This window comes from Cololabis saira, chromosome 19 (assembly GCF_033807715.1).
Source record: "Cololabis saira isolate AMF1-May2022 chromosome 19, fColSai1.1, whole genome shotgun sequence".
NCBI classification, from domain to species: domain Eukaryota; kingdom Metazoa; phylum Chordata; class Actinopteri; order Beloniformes; family Belonidae; genus Cololabis; species Cololabis saira.
In genome coordinates, this window is record NC_084605.1 from 35,642,104 (window position 1) to 35,659,323 (window position 17,220).

A 17,220-nucleotide genomic window follows, 5' to 3' on the forward strand; every position below is an offset into this window, starting at 1 on the left:
ACTTCAGTTCAGTTCAGTTTCATTCAGGTTATATGTATAGTGACAATGCACCACAAATTATTACAACAAATTAGTATCATACACCAATAATTATAACCTTAGTAAAATCCACCTATAATCTACTTTGCACATCCTCAAACACTGAGAAATTTCTGATCATAAATCTTTAACCGACTGTCTGTTGCTCACAATTGTAGATATTACAGCAACTTCCCAGGAATTTGCATTACATTTTTTTTTTATATATCTTATTTTATTTATTTCTATTGCTTTTTAGATTATTTTTAAACTGAATGTCTATCTGTGAATGCTCAGTTTGACCATTAAGGTTATGGTTAAGCATTCATTTGAGATGTTCAGATTGAAGGTGTCAGGCTGCAGGATGCAGCATAACAAATGTGACATTTGTGTGTGCGTCTGTGTGTACATGCTACCATCATGTTTTGGCTTGATTACTTAAGATAACTTAACAATGATCAAAATAATTCAAATTATATCTCATCACAGCTTGTTGGTTGAATTTTGCTCTTCTGAAGGTTTTTCTGCATTTTCTTCTTGTATTTAAGCAGTCCCAAGAATTTAGCCATTACTGCCGTCTCTGTAATACGTCTGCTTTCTAATAAATCAGGTTAATGTCAGCTGTTCTGGGTGCTCTTTATTTGGCATTCTACAGCATTTGTAATATAATTTTCCCTTTTGTCCAAAATTCCATATTGGATTATCCTTCGGTTCAATGGTGCCTCATGTGAATTGTCCACTTTGGTCCGCTATGTGGTTGGTCCAAGAAAAGACACAATTTCTGGACACTTGCCTATTCATCGGCCATGTTCCAGAATAACCAACATGACCAATTCACTTGTATACAAACATAAATCCCATATGGATTACTCCTATTTTGAAGCCTATTATTTGCCCCACATGTGTTGGCTAGCAAGGAATTGAGCTTAATTTCTTTTGGGCCTTTGCAGAATTCTGTTAATCACACCGCCAGGCTCCTTTAGTGATGTGTGCCCCTTTAGATCCTGTCCTATTAAGATACCTATCAGTCTTTAACAGTTTCCATGCTGGATCACTTTATTCACCACTTCTTTTCCTTTGTGTCTGCTCAAATTTCTCATTTTCCATCCATATTGTTCTGCTTCTGCAGTCTTTTTCTACTTGCAGGCGTTTCTTCTTCTCGTCCTCCCCCCTCTAGAAATATAGATAGGAATATTATCCCAGCATCAGAAATGTATTTTTAATAAGAAATAAATGAATAAAAATAACAAAAGCCCTCAGAGTCTGTGCGCAAGTGTGGTTGCCGTGTGTGCGTCTAGAGGAGAGAGCGGGGGTCTGTGTGAGTCTCTTGGTAGCTCAAATTCTGAATAACAGAACTGAGTCTCCTCTCAGCCACAACCAGGAAAGCAAACAGAGTCACACATTCATTTAAACTTTTTCTGTTTAAGTTAGACACGTCATACTAGACACAAATGTCAAAGTAGTATAAAAGGTTGTCTGACAGTGTTCAGATATTAGAAAAAAAACATCTCACTTCAATTTTTAAACATTTACTATCCTTATGTGTAATAATGTACACACTTACTTCTGCTGGAGTCCAAAGTTTTTGTTGAGGTCTCCACTGTAGATTTTGTAAGTTATTCGGTCCTTTTCCCGATCCACTGCCTTTTTAAAAGCAATAAAGACAGCGAGACGACATTGTTAGACATTTTATTCATTGGTAAAAACCTCCCAGTCACCTGCATTGACATGATTTAAATCATTATTCGATTTTTAACAAGTCCTAAAAATGGATAGAGATTAAAAACTGTTAAAATTATCCTTGATCATTTCTCAAGGTTTCAGTCAATATGAGACAATCAAGAGAATGATATGACGATGGATGGATGGATGGATGGATGGATGGATGGATGGATGGATGGATGGATGGATGGATGGATGGATGGATGGATGGATGGATGGATGGATGGATGGATGGATAGATGGATAGATGGATAGATAGATATAAGGGTTAAAGTTTTAAAATAATCAAGCATTGTCATTTAATATCACAATATTTTCATGGGCATGTCATTGCCATAAAATCATGACATGACACATTTAATTTTCATATAGCATCAAATAAAATTGAACTGGTAAACATCGTACACATTGCAGGTAAAAAGGAATTTCAAAGTCATAAAAACTTTGAATTGTAACAGTTGAACAATAAAACATTTCTTCTTTTTGTTACACTAACTTTGAAAATGTAAGTGTCAAAAATAAGATCATACAGATTTTTTAATGTCCGTCTAATATTTCTGAGTGTGTGTCATGATAAAGACATACTGGATTACTTAAAAACAAATAAAGTTAAAGGAATCGCTAACTAAAACAACAAATCAAATGGTGTGTGTGTGTGTGTGTGTGTGTGTGTGTGTGTGTGTGTGTGTGTGTGTGTGTGTACCTGCAGATTAAGCAGCGTAGCACCAGTCCTCATAGCTTCACTGATCTCTAGATGGTATTGTTGCCGTGGGAAACGTGGAGGGCTCTGGTTGTTCGGAGGCAAAACTTCAATATACACCGTAGTAATGGAGGACCTGAAGAATGGCAGAAAAGATGAAAGACAAAAGAGAATGACGTACAGCAAGTGGTAGGAGAGAGCAAAGAGACAAAGAAACATCCTGAAACAGAGAATTGGATAAATTAACAATCTCAGCAGAGGGACGTCAAAGCTGACGGGGAGAAGAGAAGAGCTGCAGAGAAGCACTTACGAACAGCGGGGGGTAAAAGCATCAGGAAGACTGAATGGGCTATGATTTAAGTTAAGAGTGGTGGGCCATTGTTTTTCTCCATGCCCCACATGCTGTGTTTACCTACTCAATAGGAACTTAGCTGCTGGGCTTTTACACATTTCTTATTTATCTATTTATTTATTCATTTCTGCAGTGCTTAAGGTTTCTATTGTGCATTTTGAGTAACTTCTTCTGCGGTGTCAGTGATTTGTTCGTGACGAGGGTGCTGAGGTTTCAGTGAAAGAAAGCCTTCATGCAGACCCGCTGTGTGAAAAGAATTGCAAACAGATCATTCGCTTTAATGTCAAGTCTACTTCTTTCATTATCTTTGTTAAATGTGATGGTTATGACTGAGGTCCTATTCGCACTGACAAACTGTAGACCGACAGTAACCCCTAAAATTACACCCCGACATCTGTATTTAGTTCCACGCATTCACGCTAAATAAACGAAGTCTATGTTTAACAGTAATTTACAGACATCGATCCCAGAAGTGACGTTGAGGCCTCTTATTTACCTCTTAATTACCTTTTTATTTAACTTTAAATTTGAATATAGATTTTAAAAGCATCGGATCAGACATTCGTGTTAAATTTTAGTGACTACATGTCACATTTTGAGATGTGATCAAATCAGAAAATGATGCATCAGCTTTTAAGTTGCCACAGTAATGGTAAACTTGACTGTAAATGTAACCACAGCTTTCATTGAAGCCTTTTAAGGTTTTGTGCTGTCAGAGAGGCTTTCAGCTCGCTGAAAGATAAAAAGGTTTTGACTGCGTGATGCGTCTTTATCTCATTGTCATTCTTCTGCTGATCTGGACTTCTTGGCCATTTTTCAATTCCCGAACTGCCTTTATTTCATCAGTTCTGTGTGAAGCTTAATGTTGATTAATTTCTAAGAGTTTATCATCTAAAAATATCAGATCGTCACACTATATGGGCTGGATATAGGCCCCAAGTTGTGATATAAAATCACCCAATGTCCCCCAACTGTCACAATTATGCCAAGAAAGAGGCAGAAAAGGCAGCAAGGAATTTTTTTTTAAATTTTCAACCCACACATCACCAAATTACTATAAAGTAGATTCGAATGGGATTAAAACCATCCCATGACCTCTGTGTTTGTGAAATTGGGTAAGTAACTTGAGGTGGAATTTTTGCTTTACAAATCCCAAACATGGCACATTCAGATGGGATTGAAATCACAGATGTCCATGATCCCCGGGTCATTTTAATTTCATGCGAATGGAGTATGAAACTCTTTAAGTGCCTAGTTTCTAACACTACCATATTTATTAAAAAAAAAAAAAAAAAACTTTGCAGCTCCAGTAGAATAAGAATTTTAGGGTTTAGGAAAAATCTGGAAGGTATGGACAGGGTTAGTTTCCTCTGATCTGACGGTATTGTGGTTTGTGAGTTTCAAATATGTACTGTATATATATCCATCCATTTTCTATTCCTGTTTTATCCTGTGCAGGGTCACGAGGGTCTGCTGGAGGCTATCCCAGCTCAGCACAGGTTGAGAGACAGGGGTTCACCTGGGACAGGTCCATGGCAGGGCCATATATACAGACAGACAAACATGCATGCTACGGGCAATTCAGGGTCATCAATTAACCAGGCATGCATGTTTTTGGACTGTGGGAGGAAGCCGGAGTACCCGGAGGAAACCCACGCAAGCACGGGGAGAACATGCAAACTCCACACATAATGATCCCGCCAGGCCCGAGAGTCAGACTAGGAACTTTCTTGCTGCGACGCAACAGTGATAACCACTAAGCCACGTGCTGCCCTGTGTGTGTGTGTGTGTGTATATATATATATATATATATATATATATATATATATATATATATATAGTTGACTGCATGTATACAACTTTATATTGGTATACTTACATATAATACCTTTTATTTGTAAAGCACTTTTCATAAAATATTCTCAAAGTGCTACAGATACAAAATAAACAAAAAAGGAATAAAATCAAGACACACAAAAAAACAGAAGTAAAAGCATAAAAGCACAGACAATAGAAACATCTATAGGGACCAGGGAAAGACTTCCTGAACATAAAACATTTTCAGCCCCTTTTTAAAAGTATCCATAGACTGGGGTCGATGTAGATGTTCAGGGAGGGAGTTCCAGATGTGGAGGTTCAGGGAGGGAGTTCCAGATGTGGAGGTTCAGGGAGGGAGTTCCAGATATGGGGGTTCAGGGAGGGTGTTCCAGATGTGGAGGTTCAGGGAGGGAGTTCCAGATGTGGAGGTTCAGGGAGGGAGTTCCAGATGTGGGGGTTCAGGGAGGGAGTTCCAGATGTGGGGGTTCAGGGAGGGAGCTCCAGATGTGGAGGTTCATGGAGGGAGTTCCAGATGTGGAGGTTCAGGGAGGGAGTTCCAGATGTGGGTGTTCAGGGAGGGAGTTCCAGATGTGGGGGGTTCAGGGAGGGAGTTCTAGATGTGGGGGCAACGGAGCAGAAGGCTCGGTCTCCCATGGAGCGGAGTCGTGTGTAATAGAGGAGGTTGGTGTTTTGTGAGCGGAGGTTACGGGTGGATGAGTGAGGGGTCAGGAGGTCTTGGAGGTATTGAGGGGCAGTGCTGTAGATGCAGATGTGGATGATGAGGGCGATCTTGTATTGGATTCTTGAGGTTCTGGGAAGCCAGTGTAGGTTCTGGAGAAAAGGGCTGATATGCTCGTATTTGCGAGTTTTCATCAGAGTTTGGGCAGCACAGTTCTGAATTAATTGAAGTTTTCTGAGGTGTTTGTTGGGGACACCGATGAACAGGCTGTTACAGTAGTCGAGCCTGGAGGAGATTAGAGCGTGGACGAGTTTTTCTGCATCGGAGAAAGTGAGGAAGGGGCAGAGTTTGGATATGTTCTTTATGTGTAAAAAGCAAGTTTTGTACATATGTTTGATGAGGTTTACAAAGGTAAGTTGTGGGTCCAGCTTCACACCGAGGTTGGTAACAGAGGTAGAGAGGGGGATGTCTTGACTGGAGAAGGATATGGTGGTTATGGGGGATGACTGGACCTGGTGAGGGGTGCCAATTTGTATGGCTTCGGTTTTGGAACTGTTCAATTGAAAGCAGTTGTGACTCATCCACGCCTTAATGTCCTCCAGGCAGTTGGAAAGGGCTTGAGTGGTGGACGATGAGAGGACTGAGGTGGAACGTAGGTTGGTGTCAGTTCGAAGGTACAGCTGAGTGTCATCGGCATAGCAGTGAAAAGAGATGCCGTGTCGGCTGATGACACGACCCAGGGGCAGCATGTACAAAATAAAGAGGAGAGGTCCGAGGACAGATCCTTGGGGGACACCACATGTAACAAGAGCTGTTTGGGACTTGGAAGATCCCAAGCTGACGTACTCTGTCCTGTCAGCAAGGTAAAAAGTGAACCAGTCCAGTGTGGAGTGATGGAGACCAATGTCGGTGTGCAGACGGCTTAGGAGGATATGGTGGTCAACAGTATCAAAAGCCGCTGAAAGGTCGAGGAGGATGAGCAGGAAAGGGCATCCAGAGTCGGCGGAGATGAGAAGGTCATTGGTCACCCTCAATAAAGCTGTCTCTGTACTATGGGCAGTGCGGAAACCAGTTTGAAAAATGTCAATGTTCAAGCACCTTGGACAGATATGGAAGATGGGAAATGGGCCGGTAGTTGGAGAGACATTCTGGGTCGAGGCTGGGTTTTTTCAGAAGAGGCTTGCTATGGCAATCTTGAGTGACGGCGGGACATGGCCAGAGTTTAATGAGTGGTTTATTATTTGTGTGATAATAGGGCTTATACCAGACAGGTTGGATTTGATGAGTGAGGAATGGGATGCAAAGAGGTAGAGGGTTTCATTTTTTCTGATAAAACTCTCAACTTCGGTCTGTGTGACAGGAGCAAAGGTGCTAAAAGGTGTAGGTTGAGGGCAGGCAGATGGCAGAAATGGTGCTGGTGAGCCTGAAAACTGAGACCGGATGGAATTGATCTTGTCTTTGAAAAATACAAGAAACCTGTTGCAGTGTTCTGCTGTAGACTCTGTTTGGGTTTGGTTTTTGGAATTAAGGAGATGATTTGTGGTGGAAAAAAGCTGTTTTGAATTTCCTGAACTGCTATTGATGATGTTAGAATAAAAGGTGGACCGGACTTCTTTAAGGGCTGCTGCGTAGGCCTTCTGATGGTCTTTGTAGGCCAGCTTGTGTACCCCCAGGCCAGATGATTTAATCCGTCTTTCAATGGCACGGCCAGCAGCTTTCATATGTACAGTATGTAAGTACTTGTATGTATAGTAAATACAATTGATTATTAGGGCCCGAGCACCTTCAGTGCGAAGGCCCTATTGTATCTGTAGGAATTTTTCTTTCTTTCTTTTTCTTCTGACGAAAGGAAGGCCTTTTTGCCCCCCTAAACGTGCCCAAAAAGTCACCAAATTTTGCATGCAAGTCAGGCCTGGCGAAAAATTTGATATTTAATGGTTTGCATTAATGGGCGTGGCAAAATGGCTCAACAGCGCCCCCTTGAAAACTTTGTGCCTCAAGCCCCAGAATGCGGTATGTCGTACACGCACGAAAATCGGTACACACCTGTATCATGGCGCAACTGAAAGAAAAGTCTCTTGGCGTCATGCCCGAAACCGAACAGGAAGTCGGCCATTTTGAATTAGTTGTGTCATTTTGGCGAAATTTATGCCATGCCTTCGAAAGTTAATTCAGCCCGAACCGTAACGTGCACCCAAGTGTGTTATACATCAAAATGTGCGTCTCCATCCTGCGACTACACGCATTACTTTTCTCTTTCAAAAGCGTTACCGTGGCAATGCTAGACGCCAAAAAGCGCGGCCACCCTTCATCTGGTTGGTTCAGACAGAAAAAACTTTGCGCCTCAAGCCCCATAATACGGTTTGACGTACATAAACGAAAATTGGTACACTCCTGTATCATGTCGCAACTAAAAGAAAAGTCTCTTGGCGCCATGGCCGAAACCGAACAGGAAGTCGGCCATTTTGAACATTCTGAATTAATTGCGTAATTTTGGAGCAATATATGCCATTCCTTCGAGAGTTAATTCAGCCCGAACCGTATCGTGAACCCAGATGTGTTATACATCAAAATGTGCGTCTCCATCCTGCGACTACACGCATTACTTTTCTCTTTCAAAAGTGTTACCGTGGCGACGCTAGACGCCAACAAGCGGACCCCCCCTTCATCTGATTGGTCCATATTTGATAGTTCCCCAAAAGGCACCAAATTTTGCATGCAAGCCAGACTTGGCGAATAATTTGATATTTCATGGTTTGCATTAATGGGCGTGGCCTAACGGCTCAACAGCGCCCCCTAGAATACTTTTATCTGCCATAACTTTTGAATGGTTTGACATAGGAAGTCGTGGGTGGTGTCATGGGACTCTGTAATGAGTCCTTAAGCTTCGTTGGCCTTAATTAGCCCCGCCCCTTCTTCTGATTGGTTGTCCCTTTTTCTGCTATAACTTTTTAATGGTTTGACATAGGAAGTCGTGGGTGGTGTCATGGGACTTTGTACCGAGTTCTTAAGCTTCGTTGGCCTTAATTAGCCCCGCCCCTTCTTCTGATTGGTTGTCCCGATTTTCTGCTATAACTTTGGAGTGGTTTAACATAGAGAGTCGTGGGTGGTGTCATGGGAATCTGTAATGAGTCCTTAAGCTTCGTTGGCCTTAATTAGCCCCGCCCCTTCTTCTGATTGGTTGTCCCGATTTTCTGCTATAACTTTGGAATGGTTTGACATAGAGAGTCGTGGGTGGTGTCATCAGATTATGTATGGAGTCCTTGACCTTCATTGGCCTGAATTAGCCCCGCCCCTTCTTCTGATTGGTTGTCCCTTTTTTCTGCTATAACTTTTGAATGGTTTGACATAGGAAGTTGTGGGTGGTGTCTTTTCTGATATGCTTATGGGGGGCAGTGGCCGTGAGTGCGAGGGCCCTGCTGCTTGCAGCTTTAATTATTATTATTACGTGTCAATACTGCCCCTCCCCCATCCGGACACCTAATTATACTCACAAATGTCAAGTGTGTATCCAGAGCCACTAAAACCAGTTGTAATTAAACCTCTGCTGAAAAATGACAATCTTGACAAGACACCAATGAACAACTACAGACTGACCTCAAATCTCCCATTTTTAAGTAATACACTTGCCTTGCTTTGCATCCCAAACACATTTCACACACACTACATCAACAGCACACACAGGCCACACACTTAGATTAAACAACTGTGTTTCTGTCCTCTTCTGTTTATAATTGCAGGTTGTCCTATGTTTCTAATGTCTCCTTTTATTCCAACACAACACTCATTCACATTCACTACAACACAACACAGTCACCAGACTCCCCTCATCACTGTCTTTACTTATCTTCCCCGCTCGTTCATGTCCTACTCTTTCCTGGTCTTTCGTGTCCCACTGTTGGTGATCTTAGTCCTCTTTGGCAGGTTTTTTTTAAAATTATTTTTATTTCTTATCAAGGGATCAATAAAATAAGTTAAACTGCCAAGAGGGTTGGTGAAGGGAACACACTCTCACACTCATGCCCATAAAATTAAATAGAAACAAAAAAAGAAAATGGAATATTTGAGATTTCAGTTTTTGCTGAATGCAATTGAACATGTCTTTGTTCTGGTCAATACATAAGTGGAGTTTGTGTAAATGCTTAAGCACATTGGGAACCAAATGATGTCTGAGTTTGCCACATGGCCAAGTTATCAGTAATGTAAATGCAGTTTATCCTGGTCCAAGATAAATGAGTGTCTAATAAACCTACCGGACTTCAGTAGTGACAAAAACAACAACACACATTTGGCATAGCCCTCCACCAGCCCATCTCATGTGACTATTACAAGCCAAACACTTGACAAGCTGTCAGGAATTCCCCCATCAGTGCAGAAAAAAATGAAAATGTTTTTTTTTTAATAACAACCACAGGCACCAGAGCCAAATCCTGTCATGCTTTCTGTGTCGACAACAAATATCCAGTGGAAGTGGGCCTCCTATTAATTCCCAATATTTTTTAATGTTTTGCTTCCATGTCTGGCTCCTAAAACTGTCCTGATGGAATGGTGGTGACATTGTAACATATGGATCATTCTACTTTGGACCGTAAACAGACAAGCATAAGTGTTGTTGTTTTTTTTCTCATAACCTTTACATTCTACTCCTTAAGTGGGATGTGTCTGACTTAATGAATTGAGTTAATTTCTCTTTGTGGACAGAAAAAGACAAAGTCCACAAAGGAAAGACTTAATGATGTACCCCCCCAAAAAGAAATTAAATCTCACAGGTGTTAAGCTTGTTAAAGGGGACCTATTATGGCATCTAATACCTATTTTAAACAGGCCTTGAATGTCTTAAAAACAAGCTTTTGATTGTTTTTGCTAAATAAATTAGAAATTCAGTCTCTAAGCCATGTCTTTATCTTCCCCGTTTCTAACCTCGTTCTCTATGTGGGATTCTGAGTGGGCGGGGCTATGATAATGATACACTGTGCTGATTGGCTGCCTGACGCGATGACGCAAATGATGCGATACACCGCTACGAAAAAATGGCGGAAGCTCCGGCCGGTGGAGTTAGTCGTGGGCGTGGTTTCACGCATCGCTCCTGTCGTGACGTCATGACAAGAGCAGAATCTTATTGGCTCGTAGATGCACATCACACTGGACGGATCATCCAGGCGGCTGTACAGACAGACACTGCAGAATTTGGTTGCTTTACTCCTTCTCTGAGTTGGAAGGCTGAGGGGAGACCACTTTACAGTGCTTTGCGAAAGTATTTGACCCCCTTGAACTTTGTGACCTTTTGTCACATTTCTGGCTTCAAACATAAAGATATAAAACTGCAATTTTTTGTGAAGAATCAACAACAAGTAGGACACAATCATGAAGTGGAACGAAATGTATTGGATATTTCAAACTTTTTTAACAAATAAAAAACTGAAAAAGTGGCCGTGCAAAATTATTCAGCCCCTTTACTTTCAGTGCAGCAAACTCTGTCCAGAAGTTCAGTGAGGATCTCTGAATGATCCAGTGTTGACCTAAACTACTAATGATGATAAATGGAATCCACCTGTGTATAAACACGTCTCCGTATAAATGCACCTGCACTGTGATAGTTTCAGAGGTCCGTTTAAAGCGCAGAGAGCATCATGAAGAACAAGGAACACACCAGGCAGGTCCGATATACTGTTGTGGAGAAGTTTAAAGCTGGATTTGGATACAAAAAGATTTCCCAAGCTTTAAACATCCCAATGAGCACTGTGCAAGCAATAATATTGAAATGGAAGGAGTATCAGACCACTGCAAATCTACCAAGACCTGGCCGTCCCACTTTCAGCTCATATAAGGAGAAGACTGATCAGAGACCTGATGGAGTCTGCAAAAGGCCTGAGACTGGGATGGTGATTTGTCGTCCAACAAGACATTGATCCAAAACATAAAGCAAAATCTCCAATGGAATGGTTCACAAAAAACATATCCAGGTGTTAGTGAGTCATGAGTCAAAGTCCAGACCTGAATCCAATTGAGAATTTGTGGAATGAACTGAAAACTGCTGTTCACAAACGCTCTCCATCCAACCTCACTGAGCTTCAGCTGTTTTGCAAGGAGGAATGGGCAAAGATTTCAGTCTCTCGATGTGCAAAACTGATAGAGACATACTCCAAGCAACTTACAGCTGTAATCGCAGCAAAAGGTGGCGCTACACACCAACTTAAAGGAGCATGAGGCTCCTTTTAAGAAATGAGACACATTAGCGCCACCCTTCGCCACGACGGCCGTCGGGGGTACTGCAGCCAACAGCGAAGCCGGCACGGGAGAACGGGGAGAACGTGCATGCAGCGTCATTTGACGTCCCATCCGCAGGACAGCGCGGGAAATTCGGGCCCCGAATTGCAGCACATTTTGCAGCACACAGCCTGTTCAAGGCAACGGAGAGATACACTAGAGGGCTCATTCTTTTTGGTTTGGAACGCTTCATCTGACATTATTACTAGAAAACTTAAAACGTATACGCATTTTTTTCATAAATCCTGCCTCAAGCTCCTTCAAGGGGGCTGAATAATTTTGCACGCCCAATTTTTAAGTTTTTTATTTGTTAAAAAAGTTTGAAATATCCAATACATATCGTTCCACTTCATGATTGTGTCCCACTTGTTGTTGATTCTTCACAAAAAATTACAGTTTTATATATTTATGTTTGAAGCCTGAAATGTGGCAAAAGGTCACAAAGTTCAAGGGGGCCAAATACTTTCGCAAGGCACTGTATATATGTTAAAGCAAGAAAAAAACCTGTTTTTCATAATAGGTCCCCTTTAAGCTTCAACTGTGCAACTAATGCATTTTATGTGGCAAACAGCTGTAACCATTTCACATTTTGATATGTGACTGAGCTGGAATATAATGGTTTTATTGCCATCTGGCTACTCATCTAATAACCTAATCTTTCAGATTGTGCCCTCTTTTCTCTCTAACTCTGTAAGCATAAATAACACTCCTGAGCTGTCAGTCTTCTGGGGTGCGTCTATCTAGGACATGCAAAATGTCTTCTAATTTGAATAAAACATGCACTCCAAACAATCTTTAATATTTGATGTAATACTGGAAAGCTGGGATCCAAACTCCTTTCATCAGTCTCCCATGTTTTGCTATGGGGCCCATCAGAAAGAAGTGATAGGCCACCATGACTTCGGACCTACATGTATAGCTTTAACAAAATGATGAATAGAGATATCATTTGTCCTGTCAGTTATGTTTGCTGAGGAGACTATCAATGCAACTACCTCCATCTGCAGTGGTTTACTCTTTGTTAATTTGGCAGCTATGCTGCAAGAACCGAGTACAGAAGCAGTGTGAGGACTTTTATCCTATGAAACTGTCATATCAGATCAGATCAGATAGAGTTCTACTGTTATTTATTATAATATAATCAGCTCTGATTTGGATAAATTATATGACATCTGACAGGTAGACAAGATTAGAGGAGACATAGAGTATGTCTTTTTTTTCTTAAGTGCCTGTGATATTCTTTCATCCAAATGCAACAAGATTTAATACAAATACACGTTATAAACTATTACGACGCTATTCCTAGCTGTTGGTTTAATGGGTTGGGGTTTGTATCTTGATAAGAGATGTTTGTTCTAATAATATGTTCCTATTGACATGTAAGACTATGAATTCACAGGTATTGTATTATTCAATGTGGTTGTGAATTAGTCTTAAATGTATAACATTTCTTAAAAACAAATTTAAAACAATACTTATTTCATTACAAAAATTCCAATAATTGCTGAGAAAGCAAGTTAGTGTCAAGAAAAATATTTTGACAGGTGGGTGCTCTGGAGAAAATGAACGGAAAGGAAACAAAATTATTTCTAATGGTAAATTAAAAAAAGAAACAAACAAGAAAAAATGAAGTAAGGAACAGTTCACTTTCAGAGTTATAGTAATAAGAAAAAGAATAACACAAAAAATCAATCTTTATAGACAGTGAAAGACAAACAGTAAAAAGTAATCAATACAGAATACACATAAGAAAATAAATGAAAAGTATAAACCTATGTAATCTCATCCCTTCTCCCTGAGTCATCAATATTAATTAATTAAGCAACTCTGTACATTATGGAATAAAACTATACTAAATATGATTAAAAAAAGTGTATTGTCATAGATATCAAATATTAAGTGTACACATACATATGTACACACGTGTGTGTGTTCATACATATATACATACTGTATATACATGCATGCATGCATACTTGTGTGTGTGTGTGTGTGTGTGTGTGTGTGTGTGTGTGTGTGTGTGTGTGTGTGTGTGTGTGTGTGTGTGTGTGTATCTTTATATATATATATAAACACCCAATTCAATTATTTATTCTGCATACCTGCAAGTACCTACTCAAAATCATATGTTTATTTCTTTTTTTTATAACTGTTTTATGTTTCGACATTACTTTAATTTAATTAAGCTTCTATACTGTTTCATAATTTGTCAATTTGATTAATTTTGACTGTGGAAATAATGCATTTGTATGATCCAGGTAATTCACTTTATGGCTGATTCGTATAGGTCTATTTCGGAGTATTGACAGTAAATATATTGAGGTTTTTTAATTATCTCCCCAAACCTCCTCACAATAATTTAAATAGGGTAAAATATTTCTTTTACAGTTGCCAGACAACATTATTTTTGTGCATTCAATAAATGCATCCAATCTGATTTCAAAAAGTTTTTCTAATATTTTTGAGAACTGAGGTAGTAAAGAGACTGGGGCCTCATTTATAAAAGAGTGCGCAGGATTCATACTAAAATTGCACGTAAACCCAAAAGCCGAAAATGGTGTGCGCAAAAAAAAATCCGGATTTATAAAACCGTATGTACGCACACTTGCACGCAATGTTCGCTTTATAAATCAGTCCAGCTGGAAGATTGCGCAGGTGAATTCGCCTCATATCCCGCCCTCTACACGCCCATTTCATACCATAAATGGGCAATGCAAAGTAGTTCATGACTGTATTTGCATATAAATGAGCCTGCTGAGCATGCGCAGCGGCTTCCTGCAGCCTGTTTGTGCGTCAGGATGAATGAGACGTGTCGTGCCACATAATTTCATGGAGACTGAGATCGAGATGTTGTGGATGAGATGGAGGACAGGAAAACCACATTATTTGGTGGTCACAGTAAAAGTAGAAAAAGTATATAAATAGTATAAAATAAAGCGAGTGAGTGGCAGCACGCCGTTGCTGCGCTAAACGCTGTGAGTGCCACGGCGCAATTTCCACGGCGCAATTTCCACTGGGGACTGGGGGACATGTCCCCCCAACTTTTCAAAATCATGTTTTTGCCCCCCCCACTTTTTACAGTTTAAAAACTAACGATAGGCTCAGCCTGTAATTGCAAATCATCAAGACACCCTGTGCGAAGTCGATGCGAAGAAGGCCCGGCAGCCCCGCTACCCCTCCTCTCCTCCCCTCTCCCCTCCGGGCTGCTCAAGGCTGATTTACGGTTCCGTGTTACACCAACGCAGAGCCTACGGCGTAGGTGCGCGTCGCTGCGTACCCTACGGTGTAGGCTCTGCGTCGTTTTAACGCGGAACCATAATTTAGGCTTACGCGCGCGTAAAACTCATTATATATAAAGAAAAAATCTGTGTCCCTTTAGGTGCTCCGTAGAGCCCCTAAACGCTCTGCGGAGCCCCTCATTTGTTCTGTCCTCAGTCACTCTCCAGTTGTGGCGGTGGGTGACGAGGAGGTTCCCGTCGTGTCCTGCACCGCGGCTCCAGCAGCACCAGAGTCCTGACTGACGCTGTGCTTCACACACAGAGGGACACGATCAGCGCTATTATATTATAAGTCTGATATGTGATGACATTAACAGTATGACATGAATCTGGCTTCATTTCACCACCTCACCGCCTGCGTCGCCAGTTCCCCATATCTTAAAGGAGCTTGAGGCCGGATTGTGGCAAGATTTATGAAAAAAATCCGTATACATTTTAAGTTTTCTAGTAATAATGTCAGATGAAGCGTTCCAAACCCAAAAGAATGAGCCCTCTAGTGTATCTCTCCTTTGCCTTGAACAGGCTGTGAGCTGCAAAATGTGCTGCAATTCGGTCCCGAATTTCCCGCGATGGGCTGCGGATGTGACGTCACATGACGCTGCATGCACGTTATCTCCGTTCTCCCGTGCCGGCTTCACTGTTGGCTGCAGTACCCCCGACGGCCATCGTGGTGAAGGGTGTTGCTAGAGAGTCTCATTTCTTAAAAGGAGCCTCAAGCTCCTTTAAGTAAGTTCCTACAGGAGGGTCAGGGTTGCCATAGGGATACGCACATTTTTCGGTTAGTTTTTTCTTTTTAAATCCCAACCTTTGCGTAGAAGGTGGCTTGCGCATCTTTCAAGCCCTGTTTTGTGCGCAAGCAAGCTTTATAAATGAGGCCCCTGCTCTGTAGTGAAGTGGTGCTTTCCCAGTTTTATACAGTGGTATGACTTTGGTTATTTTCATACTTTTTTGCTAATGAACCTTATAGAAATAAGTTACAGATGTACACAACTGGTTTCAACATCAAACATTGATTACTTTTTTCACTAATGCCACATCAATGTCATTAACATTAGTTGAATGTTTTCTTTTTCTTTTTAACATATTTCATTCTCTGGGACACAATTGACAAACAGTGATCTGGGATTTCTGTAAATAAACTCTAAATGGTTTGCAGATGGTCCGGATCAGGGAATTCTTTTTATGCTAATTCAGGTCCAACATTTACACAGCACTGAATAAAAGCTTTTGGTTGCATCCTCCATCGTATAATTTTCTCTTTCATTACAAAGTATTAAGGATAATAGTTTATTATAATATTCTTTCTTGCATGTCCTTATAATATGGGTTCGCTTATTTTATGTATTTTTATTATATCTATTTTCTGCCTCTTTAGTTCCGTGTTTAAAGCAGTCTTTGTAAAGAGTATTTTTCTTTTTACAGGCATTTTGTAACCCTTTAGTGGTCCAGGGACACCAAATATAATTAATTTACCTTCTAAATTCTTTAATAGGGCAATTTTTATCATATGATGACCCACATATTCTTAAAAGATATTCATAGGCCTCATTAACACATCGTTTAGTTTTGTCCCAATAAATCATTTTTTAAGGTGTTTTATGGATTCCTTTGTCTTAACCCTTCTACATTCTGTTGTGTCTGTGGTCATGCACCTTTAAATGTATGTATGTATGTATGTCTGATATCTCTGGGTATGAAAATTATTTAGCCGTTGTTTGTCATAGTTGCCTGATATTTTGCTACCTCACTGTTCCAAAAGTGGTGATCACTGATATTTTCCAGGTCTGTGGTGCTTCTGATCAATAACACTTTGGCTTCCTCCGGACTCCCATTCAACCTGATGAATACTTTACGGTTTCATGTCCTAGTGTTTTGTATTGCTCCCTTTTTCCTCATATAACGTGCTTTCTTGGCAATGTTGGCACTGTGTCTTGTTAGGTGCTCGTTTATGAAGACATTTGATCCTTTTTATCTTTCCCTTGCTTAAGCAGTGTAGCCTTATGTAATCTATCGGAAAACCTCACAATGGCTGGTTTGTCTCCGACATTTCTCCTGGGCAACAGATATTTTCAAAGTTCAGCTGAACCCCCTTTGACTGTAGAAAGCCAACAACCTGCTGTTCCACTGATCTGACGTCCTGGTCACTCAGCCTCTCCCCCCGAGCCTATGACCAGGGCTTGATGTGACAATCACATCATTCATCCATGTATATTGCTCAAGCTCCGTCACTCTCCACCCCAGGTGTGCGATCCTCCTGTCTTTGTCTTGGTTCTGGACGTGCAGAGCTTTCAACTCCTCAACCAGGTCCAGAATCCCCTTCTGCTGCTGCCTAAGAGCAGAAACACTCAACACTAGAAACGCAAGTGACTTTTTTATTTCGTTGACT

The 17,220-nt window shown here is 40.9% G+C and overlaps 1 protein-coding gene across 1 annotated transcript in view; it reads right to left on the bottom strand.

The window, feature by feature from the left end:
• LOC133419473 (protocadherin-15-like) overlaps nt 1-17,220 on the bottom strand; it is a 447,680-nt gene that overhangs the window by 193,412 nt on the left and 237,048 nt on the right. The window contains exons 17-18 of the mRNA XM_061708668.1: nt 2,444-2,576; nt 1,583-1,662 (exon numbers count right to left, since the gene is read on the bottom strand). Of these exons, the coding sequence (XP_061564652.1) occupies nt 1,583-1,662; nt 2,444-2,576 (213 nt within the window). The remainder of the gene's footprint in view (nt 1-1,582; nt 1,663-2,443; nt 2,577-17,220) is intronic.